The sequence below is a fragment of the Chiloscyllium plagiosum genome, unplaced genomic scaffold (assembly GCF_037043375.1).
Source record: "Chiloscyllium plagiosum isolate Xiang-an unplaced genomic scaffold, Cpla_swu_hap1 HiC_scaffold_7, whole genome shotgun sequence".
Classification (NCBI taxonomy): Eukaryota; Metazoa; Chordata; class Chondrichthyes; order Orectolobiformes; family Hemiscylliidae; genus Chiloscyllium; species Chiloscyllium plagiosum.
Window position 1 is genome coordinate 117087131 of NW_028270145.1, and position 21198 is coordinate 117108328.

A 21198-nucleotide genomic window follows, 5' to 3' on the forward strand; every position below is an offset into this window, starting at 1 on the left:
TAATTTTGAGTGAGTGTGTAATTCTGAGTGTCAGTGAGTGTAATTCTGAATGTGTAATTTTGAGTGTGTGTAATTCTGAGTGTCAGTGAGTGTAATTTTGAGTGTGTGTAATTCTGAGTGATTGTTAGTGTGTGTGTAATTCTATGTATATAATTCCGAGTGTGTTAGTGTGTGTGTAATTCTGAGTGTCAGTGAGTGTAATTCTGAGTGTGTAATTTTGAGTGTGTGTAATTCTGAGTGTGTCAGTGAGTGTGCAATTCTGAGTGTGTCAGTGCGTAATTTTGAGTATGTGTAATTCTGAGTGTGTCAGTGAGTGTGTAATTTTGAGTGTGTGTAACTCTGAGTGTCAGTGAGTGTGTAATTCTGAGTGTGTCAATGTATAATTTTGAGGGAGGGTGTAATTCTGAGTGTGTAATTTTGAGTGTGTAATTCTGAGTGAGTGTGCAATTCTGAGTGTGTGTGTAATTCCGAGTGTGTCAGTGTGTAATTTTGAGGGAGTGTGTAATTCTGAGTGTGTGTGTGTGTGTATAGTCGCCCCTCCGGCTGTCTCCAGCCCCGGGCTCTCCCAATGCTCTGGGATTTAATTGTATATATATTGCCAGGAGGGAGCGGGTCCCAACTTCCTGCTTTTCCAGCCTCCGTGTGGGAGTGCGGAGCAGGAAGCTTCACTTTTTACTTTCACAATCCCGCAGAAAGCAGCCCAGAGGCTGTGTGTGTGTGTGTGTGTGTGTGTGAGAGAGAGAGAGTGTGTGTGTATGCGCGGAGTGCAGCCTCCGAGCCTGGACGGTGTTGATGGAGGGAGCTGGGCTGAGCTGAGATGAGCTGAGCCTGGATGGGCTGCACTCTGAGCTTCTGCTGCTGCCAGGACATGCCTCACCGCCATCCAGGTGGAGAGAAGATCAGAGAGGAGACTCCCTTCCTCCCTCAGGTACCTCTGCCCCTCACTCAGCAAAAACTCCGTATGTGTGGGAGCCGCTTTGCAGAGTTGCTTGGGGAATATTTCACCCAGGTGAAAGTTAGGAGCAGGAGAGTGTGTCAAACAGAAGGGGGTCAGGGGGGTGTGGGGGTGAGTGGTATCTGGGTGTTCTCCAACCGCAGGTGAAGTGTTGAAATCCTTGCAGAGAATAACACAGAGGGTTTAGTATTTTGTCGATTTTGAACAAAGTCTCTGTTAGACATGTGAGGCCCCAGAGAGAGGGGGTGGGATCTGAGTTCTACCTGGGTCCAAGCAAGTGACAGTCTGAGGGGTTGGGAGGGGGAGGGGGGGAGAGAGAGAGAGCTGCTGAGAAAGTAAGAGGAGAGAGTGAGAGAGAGTTAGGGAGAGAGAGAGAGAGAGAGAGAGAAGGCAAATAGACTACAGCAACTTAAACAGAGCAGAGGGAGTGAGAAGGAGGGGGGGGGGGGGGAATGCGAACAAAACAATTGATGCTGATAAAGCTTCAGAGAAAGTTCACAACGATGATCCCTGGTACGGAGGGACTGTCTCATGAGCAAAGGTTAAACAGGTTGGGGCTCTACTCCCTGGAGTCTAGAAGAATGAGAGAAGATTCCATTCAAATATGGAGAGTTCTTAAGGGGCTTGACAGGGTAAATACTGAGAGAATGTTTCCCCCTCACGGGAGAGTCTAGGTCCATAGTGCATCGTCTCAGAATAAAGAGGCACCGATAAGGCTGAGATAAGGAGGAATGGAGATGTTTAAAATTATGAACAATTTTCACAGGATAAAAACGAATATTCTGTTTCCACTGGTTGGTATGTTAGTAACGAGGGGTCACAACTTCAAGATTGTCAGTGGGAGAGCTCGGAGTGAGATGGGGAGAAACTCCTTTCCTCAGAAAGTGGTTAGGAATTGGAATGTGCTGTCTTGGTGGGGGGGGGGGGGGGTGGAGATTCCATAGGAGGTTTAAAAGAGAGCTAGAGATATATTTGAAAGGGATGAAGTTAGAGGGTTATGGAATAGGGCTGGAGAGTGGGACTGGCTGGGTAGCTCATCCAGGAGCTGGTACAGACACGATGGGGTGAATGGTGTTCTATGCTGTAAAATTCTATGATTCTATGAATATGTTCTCTGAGTGTTCAAGTGTCTTTGGGACTCCTTGTCACAGAGAGCTGGGGGGGGGGGGAATGGGGGTGGTGGGGGCAGAGTCCTTGTGTATATTTAAGACTACGATAGATCCTTGATCAGTCGGAGAATCAAGGATTATGGGAATTGGGCAGGAAAATGGACGTGAGGAATGTCAAATCAGTCATGATCCTATTGAATAGCGCAGCAGGTTCGAGGGGCCGAATGGCCTATTGCTGTTTGAATTTGTTATGGTCTTAAAATGGAGAGAGTGGCAGGGAAAGGAAACAGACAGGGGGACAGAGTGATGGGGAAGAGAGATGAATGGTGAAAAAAGGATGCAAAATTAGCTGGATACCCTCATCAATGTGACTAAAAGAGGCATCCCTCCCCCCACCCCGGGCGAGAGGGGTGGATAAGACAGACAGAATGCGGTAAGGAAGAACGCAATGGGTTGCATACAGCAGTTGAGAGTAAGAGAGAGCAAGTGAACCAGAGACAGAGAGAACTGCAGGGAGAGAGAAAAGGAGAAAAGGAGACAGTCAAAGAGGCAGACAGACAGGGAGAGAAGTTCAGAAACAGAGAAGGATAGAAATGGTCGGATAGTGGTGTGCAGGCAGAGAGAAATGGCAAAATAAGGACAGGGATGGTGTGGAGAACTGATGGGAGAAATGGCCAGTGACTGGGACAGACAATTATGCAAGTTTTTTTTTCGTTTATGGGATGTGGGTGTCACTGTTTTGTTTAATTTACTGCCCATCCCTAATTGCCCCAGTGGGCAGTTAAAAGCCAAACATATTACTGTAACTCTGGAGTCACATGTAGGCCAGACCAGATAAGGACGACACTTTTCAGTAAGGTGTTTGAGAAGGTTCCCCACGGTAAGCTATTGCAGAAAATACCAAGGCATGGGATGGAGGGTGATTTAGCAGTTTGGATCAGAAATTGGTGATCTATAAAAAGACAGAGGGTGGTCGTTGATGGGAAATGTTCATCCTGGAGTTACTAGTGGGGTACCGCAAGGACCTGTTTTGGGACCACTGCTATTTGTCATTTTTATAAATGACCTGGATGAAGGATGGGTTAGTAAATTTGCAGACAACACTAAGGTCGGTGGAGTTGTGGATAGTGATGAAGGATATTGTAGGTTACAGAGGGACATAGATAAGTTGCAGAGCTGGGCTGAGAGGTGGCAAATGGAGTTTAATGTAGGAAAGTGTGAGGTGATTCACTTTGGTCAGAGCAACCGGAATGCAAAGTACTGGGCTCATGGTAAGATCCTTGGTAGTGTAGGTGAGCAGAGAGATCTTGGTGTCCATGTACATAGATCCCTGAAAGTTGCCACCCAGGTTGATAGGGTTGTTAAGAAGATGTACAGTGTGTTAGCCTTTATTGGTAGAGGGATTGAGTTTTGGAGCCATGAGGTCAGGCTACAGCTGTACAAAACTCTGGTGTGGCCGCACTTGGAATATTGCATACAGTTCTGGTCACCGCATTATAGGAAGGATGTGGAAACATGCGGAAGGATTCAGAGGAAATTTCCCAGGATGTTTTCTGGCATGGAAGAAAGGTCTGAAGAGGAAAGGATGAGGGACATGAGGCTGTTTCATTGGAGAGAAGAAGGTTAAGAGGTGACTCAATAGAGGCATATAAGATGATCAGAGGATTAGATAGGGTGGACAGTGAGAGACTTTTTCCTCGGATGATGATGGCTAGCATGAGGGGACATAGCTTTAAATTGAGAGGTGATAGATATAGGACAGATGTCAGAGATAGGTCTTTACTCAGAGAGTAGTAAGGGCATGGAATGCACTGATTACGACAGTAGTGGACTCGCCAACTTTAAGGGCATTTAAATGGTCATTGGATAAACACATGGATGATAATGGAATAGTTAGATGGGCTTCAGATTAGTTCCACAGATCACTGCAACATCGAGGGCCGAAGGGCCTGTACTGCGCTGGAATGTTCTATGTTCTAGCAGTTATATTAATGGCCATTAGTGAACCAGATGGATTTTTACTGCAAAGGTTTCATGGTCATCATTAAACTCTTAATGTTTAAATCAGATTTGAATTGCACCATCTGCTGTGATTGGATTTGAACCTTGAGACATGACCTGGGTCTCTGGATTAATAATCTGGTGATAATGCCATTTGGCCATCTGGATCCCTGGAAAGGTACATCAGTTCAGGGCACTCACAGAACGGACTGTGTAATTGGTGAGGACATTTGTACAGATTGGTGATTCAATCTTTAAAAAATCGGGCAGTAACTTTAATTCTAGCTGCTCCACCGATTGAAGTCTATGCACTGATACCATCTGGTTAAATGTTTTGGTTCAATGTCAAATGGGCTTCTGTACCTAGGCCAGTCAGTGATATGTTGGGTCAGACATTGACCTTTCACCTCTCGGGCCTTGGGTTGTGACTGGACAAATGTCTCTCTCTCTCTCTCTCTGTCCCTGCCTCGATCTCTCTGCTGCTAAAGGTGGTCCAAGGTGATTGGCAGTTTCACTTGAAGCTTTCAGCCTGCCTATCTCTCCCCCTCCATTCTTACTCTGTCTTTCTTCCATCGATGATAGTTTTTGCTCGATTTGTGATTGCCAGGGCCCAGGTGAAAGCTCTGGGGACACAATGGGTTTAAATTTCACCACAGTAACAGGTGGAGGTAAGAAATGTGGAACTGAAAACAAATCTGAGTAATGGTGACTGACAGCTACCAACAATGGTCAGAAAAACACATCAGCTCTGTCATTATCCTTTAGGGAAGGAAATCTGCTGTCCTCACCTATTTCTCTACATCTAACCCAAGATCCACAGCAATGTGATTAATTGTTAACTGCCCTCTCAAATAGCCCCAGAAGGCACTCAGTTCAAGGGCCGTGAGAGATGGGAATCAAATGCAGGCCCAGCCGGTGACACCCACACCTGATGAAAGAATTAAAACATCCCGAATCCCACAGAATCCATTGATCCAGCTCAATCATGCACACTGTCTGTCTCACCATCACAGTTCCACACATTCTTTGCATATCCTTGATGACAACATCCAGTCCACCAGCTGTCATTCCAGCATCTGTGTATCAGTCTGTCTGTAGCTCCACTTGGACTCCAGAGTGCCAGGTCCAACAACACGAAACCGAATACACCGCACACTCTCTCCAATCCCACAGTCAGCCAAGGTCTTTGACACCAAACTTTCAGTGTGTCATACTGACTTATTACAGCAGGGTAAGGGTCACTCACTGTGTAACTGTACAGAGTCAGTGTTTATTCAGCAGGGTAAGGGTCACTCACTGTGTAACCGTACAGAGTCAGTGTTTATTCAGCAGGGTAAGGGTCACTCGCTGTGTAACCGTACAGAGTCAGTGTTTATTCAGCAGGGTAAGGGTCACTCACTGTGTAACTGTACAGTGTCAGTGTTTATTCAGCAGGGTAAGGGTCACTCACTGTGTAACCGTACAGGGTCAGTGTTTATTCAGCAGGGTAAGGGTCACTCACTGTGTAACTGTACAGTGTCAGTGTTTATTCAGCAGGGTAAGGGTCACTCACTGTGTAACTGTGCAGAGTCAGTGTTTATTCAGCAGGGTAAGGGTCACTCGCTGTGTAACTGTACAGAGTCAGGGTGTATTCAGCAGGGTAAGGGTCACTCACTGTGTAACTGTACAGAGTCAGTGTTTATTCAGCAGGGTAAGGATAACTCACTATGTAATTGTACAGAGTCAGTGTTTATTCAGCAGGGTAAGGGTCAGTCACTGTGTAATTGTACAAAATCAATGTTTCTTCAGCAGGGTAAGGGTCAATCACTATGTAACTGTACCCAATCTGTTTTTATTCAGTAGGGTAAGGGTCACTCATTATGTAAATGTCAGTGTGTGTGGGACTGAACGCCAGTGAGAGTCCGTGTGTGTGGGACTGTACTCCAGTGAGAGTCAGTGTGTGTGGGACTGTACCCTAGAGAGAGTCAGTGTGTGGGGGACAGTGCCCCAGTGAGAGTCAGTGTTGTGGGACTGTTCCCCAGTGAGAGTCAGTGTGTGTGGGACTGTTCCCCAGTGAGAGTCAGTGTGTTTGGGAGTGTACTCCAGTGAGAGTCAGTGTGTGTGGGAGTGTACCCCAGTGAGAGTCAGTGTGTGTGGGACTGTACCCCAGAGAGAGTCTGTGTGTATGTGGGACTGTACCCCAGTGAGAGTCAGTGTGTGGGGGACATTGCCCCAGTGAGAGTCAGTGTGTGTGGGACTGTACCCCAGTGAGAGTCAGTGTGTGTGGGAGTGTACCCCAGTGAGAGTCAGTGTGTATGCAAGTAATTGTCCATTCCTTGAGACTAAAAGATATTAGTGGAGAATGGGTACCAATATTATTTTGGATTAACAGACAATTTGTGTTGGAGCTCCCCAGGGGTTAGTATTTGGACCTTTTATGTCCCTGACACATGGGAATATTATTGGCCTTGGTGCACAGGCAACAATTTCATGATTTGCAGATGATATGATCTGAAGAAACATTGTAATCTGTGAGGAGGGAATGTTGACCATTAAAGGGACATAGACTAGAGTGGGCAGGCAGGTGACAGATGGTGTTCAATGAAGGTAATGGATATTGAATGAACATAGTATTATGATCCCAGCTGATGTTATTACAGATCAGCAATCAACAATCCCTTTGTCTGTGCCCCTTTTTTCTCACCCTCCCTCTGAGCACTGTCTCCATCTATTTGTCTCACTCCTATTTTCCACCCAACCCACGCTCTGTCATCAGCATAAATATCACCATTCCCCAGCTACTTTCAGTTCCTGTGAAGGGTCACTAGACTCAAAACTGTCTTTTCACAGATGCTGCCAGACCTTCTGCATTCTCCACTAACTTTCTGCCAGTGTTTCAGATCTCCAGAATTCTCCAGAATTTTTTGATATATCTGGCTTGATGGATCTTTTTTTTTGGCTTTAACAAAGTGTTATTTCACTGAAACATAATCATGGAACATTGCAGGTTTGGTTTTATCAATAAATTTTGAAAAACACAGGCAAATATAATCCCATTAATCACAAATAACTCTTTTACAAATTTCATTAACATAAAGTCATAGAATCATACAGCACAGAAACAGAGAAGCCAAGTCAATGTTTCAAGTCAGGTCTGACTGTTCATCAGAAAGGTGCTGATGAAGCATCACTCGACGTGAAACATTATTTGATTTTCTCTCCACTAATGCTGCCAGGCCTGAGTTTCTCTAGCTTCTTCTGTTTTTGTAACTGAAGACTGTCTCCCTCTTCACCAAACTCAGAAGTTTGTTATCATGCAGAATGCTGAGCAAATTGTACACAAAGTTTTCAATCACGTAGTGAAGGCTTGATCAGCTTCCTCTTCGGATTGAACTGCCATCTGTCACAACTTCCCAAAGTTCTACACAGTCAGTGGCATACTTTGAAAGAACATAGAGAGGTTCTTGGTTGAACATTGTCACTGAGAGACAGTACCTCCAGCAGTTTACCACTCATTCTGTACTGCAGTGATATGTTAGTCTGCAATAATAACAACTCAAGCCTTTATGTGAAAACTGAACCCATTTGTGATGTTTCTGCCCTCTGAGCAATATCTTGACAACTTTGCAATTGGCGCTACATGAAAACCGCAAGAAAACAATTCTAAAGTTGCAAGTTATTGCACCAGTCACACCCAGGTTTTTATTCACAGTTTCCCCCTTTTCCTGTATTTGTCTTAGTGCTGTCACAGTGCTCTTGCCTGGAGGATGTAGGAGTGATATCCATTGAAGTGAGTGACAGTAATGGAGGATAGTGGTATCCCAGCATTCATATTGATAGTGAAAGTCCTCTATCAAGATTCAACTAAGGCTGCCAATGACACCACCAGGTGGCGCAAAGAGTGCACTTGCGCGGTGAGCCATCCATGCCATTCTGAAACAAGTGTACCCAATCACAAAGAACACTCCCTGATGTGAGAATATTAGTGGGATATACAGGAATCATAGATGCCCGAGATCATCTGTAAGATCATAAAACGTCGAAGCAGAAATAGGCCACTCAGCCGATCGAGTCTACACCACCATTCAATGAGATCATTCCTGAGCACTTTTGACAGGGTGATGAGGGATTTTCTGTTTCCACTGGTTGGTATGTCAGTAACTAGGGGTCATAACTTCAAGATTGTCAGTGAGAGACCTCAGAGTGAAATGAGGAGAAACACCTTTACTCAGAGCATTGTTAGGATTTGGAATACACTACCTGAGAGAGTGGGGGAGGCAGATTCCATTGGAGGTTTCAAAAAAGAGCTGGAGATATATTTGAAACGAATGACGTTGGAGGGTTACAGAGATAGGGCTGGATAGTGGGGCCTGCTGGATTTGGGTTGTGAATCTGTGGAGTTCCCTGCCTAGTGAAGTAGTTGACGCTTCCTTGCTGAATCTTTTCAGGCAAAGGTAGATTTTTGAACAATAAAGGAATGAAGGGTTATGGTGAGCAGGTGGGTAAGTGGAGCTGAGTCCATGCAAAGATCAGCCATGGTCTTATTGAATGGTGGAGCAGACTCGAAGGGCCAGACAGCTTACTCCTGCTCTGAGTTCTTATGCCATAGAGTCATAGAGATGTATAGCATGGAAACAGACCCTTCTGTCCAACTCATCCATGCCGACCAGATATCCCAACCCAATCTAGTCCCACCGGCCAGCACCCGGCCCATATTCCTCCAAACCCTTCCTATTCATATACCCATCCAGATGCCTCTTAAATGTTGCAATTGTACCAGCCTCCACCACTTCCTCTGGCAGTTCATTCCATACACGTACCACCCTCTGCATGAAAAAGTTGCACTTAGGTCTCTTTTATATCTTTTCCCTCTCACCGTAAACATATGCCTTCTAGTTCTGGACTCACCCATCCCAGGGAAGAGATGCGTATTATGATTTTATAAACCTCTGTAAGATCTCCCCTCAGCCTCCAATGCTCCAGGGAAAGCAGCCCCAGCCTGTTCAACCTCTCCCTGTAGCTCAAATCCTCCAACCCTGGCAACATCCTTTTCTGAAGCCTTTCAAATTTCATAACATCCTTCCAATAGGAGGGAGACCAGAATTGCACACAATATTCCAACAGTGGCCTAACCAATGTCCTGTATAGCTGCAACGTGACCTCCCAACTCCTGTACTCAATACTCTGACCAATAAAGGAAAGCATACCAAACACCCTCTTCACTATCCTATCTACCTGCGACTTCACTTTCAAGTGGACTGCAGCGGTTCAAGAAGGCAGCTCACCACCACCTTCTCAAGGGTAAATACAGATGGGTTATCAATGCTGGCCAGCCAGTGACACCCAAGTCCCACAAATGAATAAAAGAAAAGGAACTATGAACCTCCACTCCAAGGTCTTTTTGTTCAGCAACACTCCCTAGGACCTTACCATTAAGTGTATAAGTCCCTGCTCTGATTTGCTTTCCCAAAATGCAGCACCTCACATTTATCTGAATTAAACTCCATCTGCCACTCCTCAGCCCATTGGCCCATCTGGTCAAGATCCCGCTGTAACCTGAGGTAACCTTCTTCGCTGTCCACTACACCTCCAAGTTTGGTGCCATCTGCAAACTTATGATGTTCACATTCCAAATCATTTATATAAATGATGAAAAGTAGTGGATCCAGCCCTGATCCTTGTGTTCTTAAGTTCTGCTGGCTAGCTCTTTTGGGAGCTGGTAGAGACATGATGGATCGAATGGTCTGTTTTGTACTGTAATAGTCTATGGCCTGATAAGTCACAACTCCATTTGCCTGCTTTTCCCCATAACTCATGATTATCTTGCTGATTAAAAATCTGTCTCAGCCTTGAATATACTTAAAGACCCACTTCACCGCATCTACCCCATCAAGTTCGCTAAGTACCTTGTATGTTTCAATGGGATCATCTCTCATTCTCAACTTCAGGAGAATATCGACCTGATTTCCTCAGCCTCTCATCCACAGCTCCACCCTCTCATGTAGGGATCGATCAATGAACCTTCATTGTACTGCCTCCATTGTCACCATGTCCTTCCTTAAATGTGGAGACTAAAACTGCACACAGTGTTCCAGATGTGGTCTTACCAAAACCCTGAACAACTGTAACAAAGCCTCTTTATTCCTGTACCTCAGTCTCCTTGTGATAAAGGCCAAATTGGAATATTTCAGTAAATTGGAAAATGTACCTATTTCTCATCAGGACAAACGATACACCATATACTTTGCTAATCTGTCAGGGGACTTGGCCAATAAAGGATTCCAGCTAAACCTGGATCAAATTTCTCAGATTAACATGAAACTAGGGAGTTTTCAGTCCAGAGTTGGCACATTCTAGCTTCATGTTTAACTCTCAATGTTAATGCAGCAGTTAAAGATCAGACTTCAGTAATGGATTCTCCAGGGTGAAATGTGATAGGCCGATGTGTAAGGGGCAGCAAACTGAATAGAATAATTGTGAAGCTGCTTAAAGAGACTCAGACACTGATCCTTGTGGTACCTCCCTCAACACCATCTCCAACTCTGAAAATGATCCTTATTTACCTGTTGTCTGTTTCCTGTCTGCCCATTGATTACCCCCAATCCTGTTTGCTTTGATCTTGTACAATAACCCCACCTATGGGATTTTACTAAAAACCTTTCAAAAATCCAAATGCACCACATCCACCAGTTTTCTCTTATCTATTCTGCAGAATATTCTCATGAAACTACTATCTGTTTGTTGAACACGATTTCCCTTTCATAAATCAGGCGGGAATCGCACATGGGTCCCTGCTGCTGTGAGGCAGCAGAGCTAACCACTGAGCCACCATGCCGCCCTAAATGCATCCAATATGTATATGGCCAACTGCTGGAGTCCCCTGGGTTGTAGTATAACTGGCCCTGAGGATTTGTGAGCTTTCAGTTCCATGAATTTCTTTAGTATTAGTGAGAAAATGTCCTAATTTCCTCCAGTCCTCCATCTTACTAGACCCTTGTTCCCTACCATTTCTGGGAAGTTAGTTGAGTGTCTTCTGTGAAGATAGATTGAAAGTAGTTGCTTAGTTGCTGTGCCATTTCCTTGTATTCTATTATGAATTCTCTCAATTCAGACTCTAAGGGCCCTCAATGTGTTTTCATCAATCCTGTTCTTTTCTCCTGCTGATAGAAGCTTTTACAATATACTTTTATGTTCCTTATAAAGTTAACTTCATAGTCTATTTTGGCCCTCTGAATCAAACTTCTGTTCCTCCTTTGCTAAATTCTAAACTGTTCCCAATCCTCAGGCTTGCCGCTTTTTCCAGCAACTTTAAAGAACTCCATTTTAGATTTAATATTAATGTCACTTTATTATGATAGCCATTGTTGGGCCACTTCATAGTGTGTTTTTGTGCTAGAACTTTGAAGTTCCTTGGTTTTGATTAAGGACCTTGGGTTTGGCTTGGACTAACATTCTAAAATGTTCTGGTGGCTCTTTACTAAAGGACCTTGTACCATAAAATTATTAATCAATCCCTTCTCATTACACAACATCAAATCTAGTATAATCTGTTCACAAGTTGGATCTTCAACAGAGTGGTTGAAAAGTTATCTTGTATGCATTCCAGGAATTCATCCACAGTTGTGTTATTAGTGATGTGGTTTGCACAATCTATATATAGATTAAAGCCACAATTATTATAGAACCTTAGTTATATTCTTTTCTAATTTTGTGTTCGATGTCATCCCCTCCATCACTACTACTTGGAGACAATGTTTTTTGACCCTTGTTCATTCTTAATTATGTAATTGTGGAATTACATCTGATGTTGGATACTGTGTTGTGGGTTTTGCAAGTGTGGCCTGGCTGGTTATGTTCTGTACTTTGCTTGTTTTGAATAACTGAAGGAATGTGTCGATAGATATGATCCATCATGTTGGGGGACATAGGACCATATTTGGCATCACACCAATACTAAAACTCATATATCATATTATCCATTTGTATGAGAGGCAGACCGTCTTTTTAGTTTGATAGTAACATACTATAAGTGGTGAACGTCACTCTTGTTTCAGCATGTGGCATCATAATTTTTTAAAAGTTCCTTCACACGATGTGGGTACCACTGGTTCAGACAGTATTTATTGCCCATCCCTAAGAGTCAATCACTTTGCTGTTGGTCTGGAGTCACATGTAGGCCAGATCAGGTAAGGATGGCAATTTCCTTCCCTAAAGGACGTGCGTAAACCAAGTGGGTTTCACCGATAATCAGTGACAAAGTAATAGCATGAAGCAGCTAGAGTCACATGTTGGTGAAATTTTGGAGATATCGCCTTCAATATAATATGACTTTGGAGGCCGATGTTGGACTGGGGTGGACAAAGTTAAAAATCACACGACATCAAGCTATCGTCCAATAGGTTTATTTGGAAGCACTAATTTTTGGAGTGCTGCTCCTTCACCTGATGGAGACGTTGATTTTTAATGAAGGCTATAAGAGTAAGGAAGACCTTCTGAAACTGTGTAAACTTCTGGTGACCTCACACCCAAAGTCTTGTTACAGTTTGGTCTCCTTCTCTCAGGAGGAACGTACAAAGTAAAGATAGATCATGAGAGAAAAGGCTTTATATTCTTCTAAATTTAGAAGTGTGAGTGGAAATCTTGTTAAAATGTACAAAATCTCTGCAAATTTTCACAGTCCTCTGCACACTTTGCTCTGCCACTCATTTTAGTGTCATCTGCAAACTTTGACACACTCCACGTGGTCCTCAGTCCAAATCATGTCTATAAATTGTGAATAACTGCGGTCCCAACACTGATCCCTGAGGCACACCATTAGTCACTGATTGCCAAGTAGAAAAGCACTCATTTATCCCCACTCTTTGCTTCCTGTTAGTTAACCAACCCTCTATCCATGCAAATACATTGTCCGTAATACTTTGCATCCTTACCTTATGCGGAGAAAGTGAGGGCTGCAGATGCTGGAGATCAGAGCTGAAAATGTGTTGCTGGAAGAACACAGCAGGTCAGGCAGCATCCAGGGAGCAGGAGAATCGACGTTTCGGGCATAAGCCCTTCTTCAGGAATGAGGAAAGTGTGTCCAGCAGGCTAAGATAAAAGGTAGGGAGGAGGGACTTGGGGGAGGGGTGTTGGAAATGCGATAGGTGGAAGGAGGTTAAGGTGAGGGTGATAAGGTGAGGGTGATAGGCCGGAGTGGGGGTGGGGGGGGAGAGGTCAGGAAGAAGATTGCAGGTTAGGAAGGTGGTGCTGAGTTCAAGGGTTGGGACTGAGACAAGGTGGGGGGAGGGGAGAAGAGGAAACTGGAGAGATCTGAGTTCATCCCTTGTGGTTGGAGGGTTCCGAGGCAGAAGATGAGGTGCTCTTCCTCCAGCTGCCGTGTTGCCATGGTCTGGCGATGGAGGAGTCCAAGGACCTGCATGTCCTTGGTGGAGTGGGAGGGGGAGTTGAAGTGTTGAGCCACGGGGTGGTTGGGTTGGTTGGTCCGGGTGTCCCAGAGGGGTTCTCTGAAACGCTCTGCAAGTAGGCGGCCTGTCTCCCCAATATAGAGGAGGCCACATCGGGTGCAGCGGATGCAGTAAATGATGTGTGTGGAGGTGCAGGTGAATTTGTGGCGGATATGGAAGGATCCCTTGGGGCCTTGGAGGGAAGTAAGGGGGGAAGTGTGGGCGCAAGTTTTGCATTTCTTGAGGTTGCAGGGGAAGGTGCCGGAAGTGGAGGTTGGGTTGGTGGGGGGTGTGGACCTGACGAGGTAGTCACGGAGGGAGTGGTCTTTTCGGATTTCTCCAGTTTCCTCATTTCCCCTCCCCCCACCTTGTCTCAGTCCCAACCCTCGAACTCAGCACCACCTTCCTAACCTGCAATCTTCATCCTGACCTCTCCCCCCCCACCCCCACTCCGGCCTATCACCCTCACCTTAACCTCCTTCCACCTATCGCATTCCCAACGCCCCTCCCCCAAGTCCCTCCTCCCCACCTTTTATCTTGGCCTGCTTGGCACACCCTCCTCATTCCTGAAGAAGGGCTCATGCCCGAAACGTCGATTCTCCTGCTCCTTGGATGCTGCCTGACCTGCTGCACTTTTCCAGCAACACATTTTCAGCTCCTTACCTTATGCAGCAGCCTTTTGGATGGCACCTTGTCGAATGCCTTTTGAAAATGTAGAAAAATCACATCCATTGGATCCCTGTTGATAAGCATGACCTGCCCTTCATGAACCCGTGCTGTCGAGATACCTTGCTATTTCTTCCTTCATAATGGACTCAAGCATCTTCCCCACTACAGAGGTTAAGCTAACTGGATAATAAATCCCGATCTTTTGTCTATCTCTCTTTTTAAACAGTGGGGTCACATTTGCTGTTTTCTAAACTGCTGGAATTGCCCCAGAGTCCAGTGATTTTGGAAAATTACCACAAGTACATTTGCTATTTCTTCCGCCATCTCTTTTCATAGCCTGGAATGCACTCCATCAGGGCCAGGAGACTTGTCTATCCTTAACTCCATTAGCTTGCCAAACACTACCTTGTCCGTAATAATGATTGTTTCCAGGTCCTCACCTACCTTCATCCCTTTCTCAATTACTGGCATGTTGTTAGTGCCCTCCACTGTGAACAGCGATACTAAATACCTGTTCAATGCCTCGGCCATACCATCATATCCCGTAACTAAATTCCCTTTCTCATCCTCTCGAGGACCATAGAGTCATAGAGATGTACAGCACGGAAACAGACCCTTCGGTCCAACCCGTCCATGCCGACCAGATATCCCAACCCAATCTAGTCCCACCTGCCAGCACCCAGCCCATATCCCTCCAAACCCTTCCTATTCATATACCCATCCAAATGCCTCTTAAATGTTGCAATTGTACCAGCCTCCACCACTTCCTCTGGCAGCTCATTCCATACACGTACAACCCTCTGCATGAAAACGTTGCCCCTTAGGTCTCTTTTATATCTTTCCCCTCTCACCATAAACCTATGTCCTCTAGTTCTGGACTCCCCGACCCCAGGGAAAAGACTTTGTCTATTTATCCTATCTATGCCCCTCATAATTTTGTAAACCTCTATTAGATCACCCCTCAGCCTCCGATGCTCCAGGGAAAACAGCCCCAGCCTATTCAGCCTCTCCCTGTGGCTCAAATCCTCCAACCCTGGCAACATCCTTATAAATCTTTTCTGAACCCTTTCAAGTTTCACAACATCTTTCTGATAGGAAGGAGACCAAAATTGCATGCAATATTCCAACAGTGGCCTAACCAATGTGCTGTCCAGCCGCAACATGACCTCCCAATCGTGTACTCAATACTCTGACCAATAAAGGAAAGCATACCAAACACCTTCTTCACTATCCTATCTACCTGTGACTCCACTTTCAAGGAGCTATGAACTTGCACTCCAAGGTCTCTTTGTTCAGCAACACTCCCTAGGACCTTACCATTAAGTGTATAAGTCCTGCTAAGATTTGCTTTCCCAAAATGCAGCACCTCGCATTTATCTGAATTAAACTCCATCTGCCACTTCTCAGCCCATTGGCCCATCTGGTCCAGATCCTGTTGTAATCTGAGGTAACCCTCTTTGCTGTCCACTATACCTCCAATTTGGGTGTCATCTGCAAACTTACTAACTGTACTTCTTATGCTCACATCCAAATCATTTATGTAAATGACAAAAAGTAGAGGACCCAGCACCGATCCTTGTGGCACTCCACTGGTCACAGGCCTCCAGTCTGAAAAACAACCCTCTACCACCACCCTCTGTCTTCTACCTTTGAGCCAGTTCTGTATCCAAATGGCTACTTCTCCCTGGATTCTGTGAGATCTAACCTTGCTAACCAGTCTCCCATGGGGAACCTTGTCGAATGCCTTACTGAAGTCCATATGGATCACATCTAACGCTCTGCCCTCATTAATCCTCTTTGTTACTTCCTCAGAAAACTCAATCAAGTTTGTGAGACATGATTTCCCACGCACAAAGCCATGTTGACTATCCCTAATCAGTCCTTGCCTTTCCAAATACATGTACATCCTGTCCCTCAGGATTCCCTCCAACAACTTGCCCACCGCTGAGGTAAGGCTCACCCGTCTATAGTTCCCTGGCTTGTCCTTACCACCCTTCTTAAACAGTGGCATCACGTTTGCCAACCTCCAGTCTTCCGGCACCTCACCTGTAACCATTGATGATACAAATATGTCAGCAAGAGGCCCAGCAATCACTTCTCTGGCTTCCCACAGAGTTCAGGGGTGCACCTGATCAGGGCCTGGGGATTTATCCACCTTTAACCGTTTGATGACATCCAGCGCTTCCTCTTCTCTCTTTCTGGACATTTTGCAAGATGTCACCATCAATTCCCCACAGTCTATATCTTCCATATCCTTTTCCACAGTAAATACTGATGCAAAATATTAATTTAGTATCTCCCCCATTTTCTGTGGCTCCACACAAAGGCCGCCTTGCTGATCTTTGAGGGCAGAAAATGTGTTGCTGGAAAAGCGCATCAGGTCAGGCAGCATCCAAGGAGCAGGAGAATCGACGTTTCGGGCATGAGCCCTTCTTCAGGAAGGGCTATCCCTAATCAGCCTAATCGTTGAGGGGCCCTATTCTCTCAATATTACTTTTGCCATTTTTTTTGTTTTGTATATTTGTAGAAACTTTTGCTATTTGTGTTTAGATTCTGAGCTAGTTTATTCTCATAATCTCTCTTACTTTTCTTTATAGCTTTTTTTGTGGCTTTCTGTTGACCTTTAAAGCTTTCCCAATTTCCTAGTTTCCTGCTGACTTTACTTTGTTTGTCTTCTCTGTCAGTTTGACAGCCTCCCTTATTTCCTTAGATGCCCATGGCAGATTACCACTTTTCCTACAGTCCTTCCTTTTCAATGATACATGCTGTTGCTGAGCACTTATCCTTAGTAATGTCAGTTTACTCTGATAAACTGAATTCTCTACCTCCATTTTCAACCCCTCCAATCCCAACCCCTCCATTTCCAACCCCTCCACTCTCCCTGAATTAGCAGACTGCTTATGAACACCCAGTCTTGGGTGAGCACAGAAGTCTTCCAAATAAATCTTGAGTAAGATTGAAAATATTGTTCTAAATCTGAACTCTGTTTTAGAGTTCTCAAATTCATCGCGCTCTCTGGTAACAGTCTGAGGCAGGACCATTCTTTTTATACCCTTGGTATTGTATCTGACCATGAAATGGGTTTCTAACGATAGAATTATGAATGTTCACCTTCTCTGAGACCTACACAACATCCTGGGACTCGGTACCTTCCTCAGCTCAGCTGCAAATCTTCATTCCTGTCTTTAGACTCGATTATTCCAGCTCTTTCACAGCAGCTCTGATATAAATACCCTTGGTAAACGTGAGCTCATCCAAACCTCCACTGACTTTTTCTCCCCATTTCCTGTTCCTATGGTCTCTGCCATACTCACTGATTAGCTCATCCAATTGATTCCAAACTTCTCATCCTGCTATTCAAATCCCTCCATGGTCTGCATCCCTCCCCTATCTCTGTAATCTCCTGCAGCATCAGTCTCCCTCCAAGACCTCAAATTCCAGCCTCTAGTATATCCCCAAACGTAAAGGGTGCACCATTCGCTGTGCCTTTGGTTATCTCGACCTGAGGCTGAGGAATTCCCTCTCCACTTCAACTGGCTGCTTTGAGACGCTCCTTAGAACTAAACGCTTTGACCAAGCTTTCGAACGCCTGCCCAAGTATTTCCTGATGTGGCTCAGTGATATATTCTGCTTTTAAAATGCTCACGCGCAGCACTTTGTGAGATTCCATTACGCTAATGGCTCTGTCTAAATATCAGCTGTTACAAGAGATAGAGGCAGAAAAAGCAGAGAGTTTCACTGAGGAAATTGAAGAGATTTATTGACTTATTGCAGCAATGTGGGGCAGTTGAGAATGAAAGGTAATTGTTTTCGGATAAGGGCTGACAGATTTAAAACAGAAATGAGGAGGAATTAATTCTCTGAAAGGGTCATGAACCTGTGGAATTCATTACCCCAGCGTGTGTTGGATGCCTGGGACATTGAGTAAATTTAAGATATAGATAGACAGATGTTTAAGGTTGAAAGGTTATGGAGAGTGGGCAGGAATGTGAAGTTGTGGTCGAGATGTGATCAACCATGTTTAAATTGAATGGTGGAACAGGCCTGATGGGCTGAATGGCCTACTCCTGTTACTAGCTTTTATAGGAGAAAGTGAGGACTGCAGATGCTGGAGATCAGAGCTGAAAAATGTGTTGCTGGAAAAGCGCAGCAGGTCAGGCAGCATCCAGGGAACAGGAGAATTTACATTTCGGGCATAAGCCCTCCCTGGATGCTGCCTGACCTGCTGCGCTTTTCCAGCAACACATTTTCAGCTCTAGCTTTTATAAGTCTATATTAATGAGTCAACTGCCGAACTAAACACGAGCTGATGAAGATCTCACAGGTGAAGGGCTGAATAACCAGCACTCTAAAAACACCTTCTCTTAAAGTGAGCCTCGACTTTTACAGCTTCAGACAATCCCCTCAGAATCTAATTCTGGTCTGGATCTTTTGAACTGAAATCTTTACGCTGAGTTAACAGATTTCTAACCTTTCTGAACTAACTCTTTGCTCTCAGAGAACTGTTTTATACGTTGAACTTCAATTAGGGGGCCTGCAAACTGAAACCAGAAGTTTTCCAAAGCTCTGGATAAAAAAAAAGCAGGAAAGAAAAAGAGCCCTGATCCTTCAAGTTGAAAGAAACCGAATATTCTCCTCTGTTTATCCGAATACTCACCTCTGTTTATCCGAATACTCTCCTATGTTTATCCGAATACTCTCCTATGTTTATCCGAATACTCTCCTCTGTTTATCCTAATACTCTCCTCTGTTTATCCGAATACTCTCCTATGTTTATCCGAATACTCTCCTCTGTTTATCCTAATACTCTCCTCTGTTTATCCTAATACTCTCCTCTGTTTATCCTATTACTCTCTTCTGTTTATAATAATACTCTCCTCTGTTTATCTGAATACTCTCCTCTGTTTATCCTAATACTCTCCTCTGTTTATCCTAATACTCTCCTATGTTTATCCAAATACTCTCCTCTGTTTATCCTAATACTCTCCTATGTTTATCCTAATACTCTCCTCTGTTTATACAAATACTCTCCTCTGTTTATCCTATTACTCTCCTATTTTTATCCTAATACTTCCTATGTTTATCCTAATACTCTCCTCTGTTTATCCTAATACTCACCTCTGTTTATCCGAATACTCACCTCTGTTTATCCGAATACTCTCCTTTGTTTATCCGAATACTCTCCTCTGTTTATCCTAATACTCTCCTCTGTTTATCCGAATACTCTCCTATGTTTATCCGAATACTCTCCTATGTTTATCCAAATACTCTCCTATGTTTATCCTAATACTCTCCTATGTTTATCCGAATACTCTCCTCTATTTATCCTAATACTCTCCTCTGTTTATCCGAATACTCTCCTCTGTTTATCCTAATACTCTCCTCTGTTTATCCGAATACTCTCCTATGTTTATCCTAATACTCTCCTACATTTATCCGAATACTCTCCTATATTTATCCGAATACTCTCCTCTGTTTATCCTATTACTCTCCTATGTTTATCCTAATACTGTCCTATGTTTATCCTAATACTCTCCTCTGTTTATCGTAATACTCTCCTACGTTTATCCTAATACTCTCCTACGTTTATCCGAATACTCTCGTATGTTTATCTGAATACTCTCCTATGTTTATCCTAATACTCTCCTCTGTTTATACAAATACTCTCCTCTGTTTATCCTATTACTCTCCTATTTTTATCCTAATACTTCCTATGTTTATCCTAATACTCTCCTCTGTTTATCCTAATACTCACCTCTGTTTATCCGAATACTCACCTCTGTTTATCCGAATACTCTCCTTTGTTTATCCGAATACTCTCCTCTGTTTATCCGAATACTCTCCTATGTTTATCCGAATACTCTCCTATGTTTATCCTAATACTCTCCTATGTTTATCCGAATACTCTCCTCTATTTATCCTAATACTCTCCTCTGTTTATCCGAATACTCTCCTCTGTTTATCCTAATACTCTCCTCTGTTTATCCGAATACTCTCCTATGTTTATCCTAATACTCTCCTACATTTATCCGAATACTCTCCTATGTTTATCCGAATACTCTCCTCTGTTTATCCTATTACTCTCCTATGTTTATCCTAATACTGTCCTATGTTTATCCTAATACTCTCCTCTGTTTATCGTAATACTCTCCTACGTTTATCCTAATACTCTCCTACGTTTATCCGAATACTCTCGTATGTTTATCCTAATACTCTCCTCTGTTTATCGTAATACTCTCCTACGTTTATCCTAATACTCTCCTACGTTTATCCGAATACTCTCGTATGTTTATCTGAATACTCTCCTATGTTTATCCTAATACTGTCCTATGTTTATCCTAATACTCTCCTCTGTTTATCCTATTACTCTCCTATGTTTATCCGACTACTCTCCTCTGTTTATCCTAATACTCTCCTCTGTTTATCCTAATACTCTCCTATGTTTATCCGAAAACTCTCCTCTGTTTATCCGAATACTCTCCTCTGTTTATCGTAATACTCTCCTACGTTTATCCTAATACTCTCCTACGGTTATCCGAATACTCTCGTATGTTTATCTGAATACTCTCCTCTGTTTATCCTATTACTCTCCTATGTTTATCCTAATACTGTCCTATGTTTATCCTAATACTCTCCTCTGTTTATCCTATTACTCTCCTATGTTTATCCGAAAACTCTCCTCTGTTTATCCGAATACTCTCCTCTGTTTATCGTAATACTCTCCTATGTTTATCCTAATACTCTCCTACGTTTATCCTAATACTCTCCTCTGTTTATCCTATTACTCTCCTATGTTTATCCGAAAACTCTCCTCTGTTTATCCGAATACTCTCCTCTGTTTATCGTAATACTCTCCTATGTTTATCCTAATACTCTCCTACGTTTATCCGAATACTCTCCTATGTTTATCCGAATACTCTCCTATGTTTATACTAATACTCTCCTACGTTTATCCAAATACTCTCCTATGTTTATCCGAATACTCTCCTATGTTTATTCTATCTTTTAATAAAACTCTCCCTGTGTAAATAGGTTCCCATCA

The 21198-nt window shown here is 43.8% G+C and overlaps 1 protein-coding gene across 1 annotated transcript in view; it reads left to right on the forward strand.

Moving 5' to 3' along the window:
- The first annotated feature begins 772 nt into the window (after window positions 1-772).
- Window positions 773-21198, forward strand: part of tns1b (tensin 1b) — an 816333-nt gene continuing 795907 nt past the window's right edge. The window contains exon 1 of the mRNA XM_087988578.1: window positions 773-928. Within this exon, the coding sequence (XP_087844704.1) occupies window positions 833-928 (96 nt within the window). The 5' untranslated portion in view covers window positions 773-832. The remainder of the gene's footprint in view (window positions 929-21198) is intronic.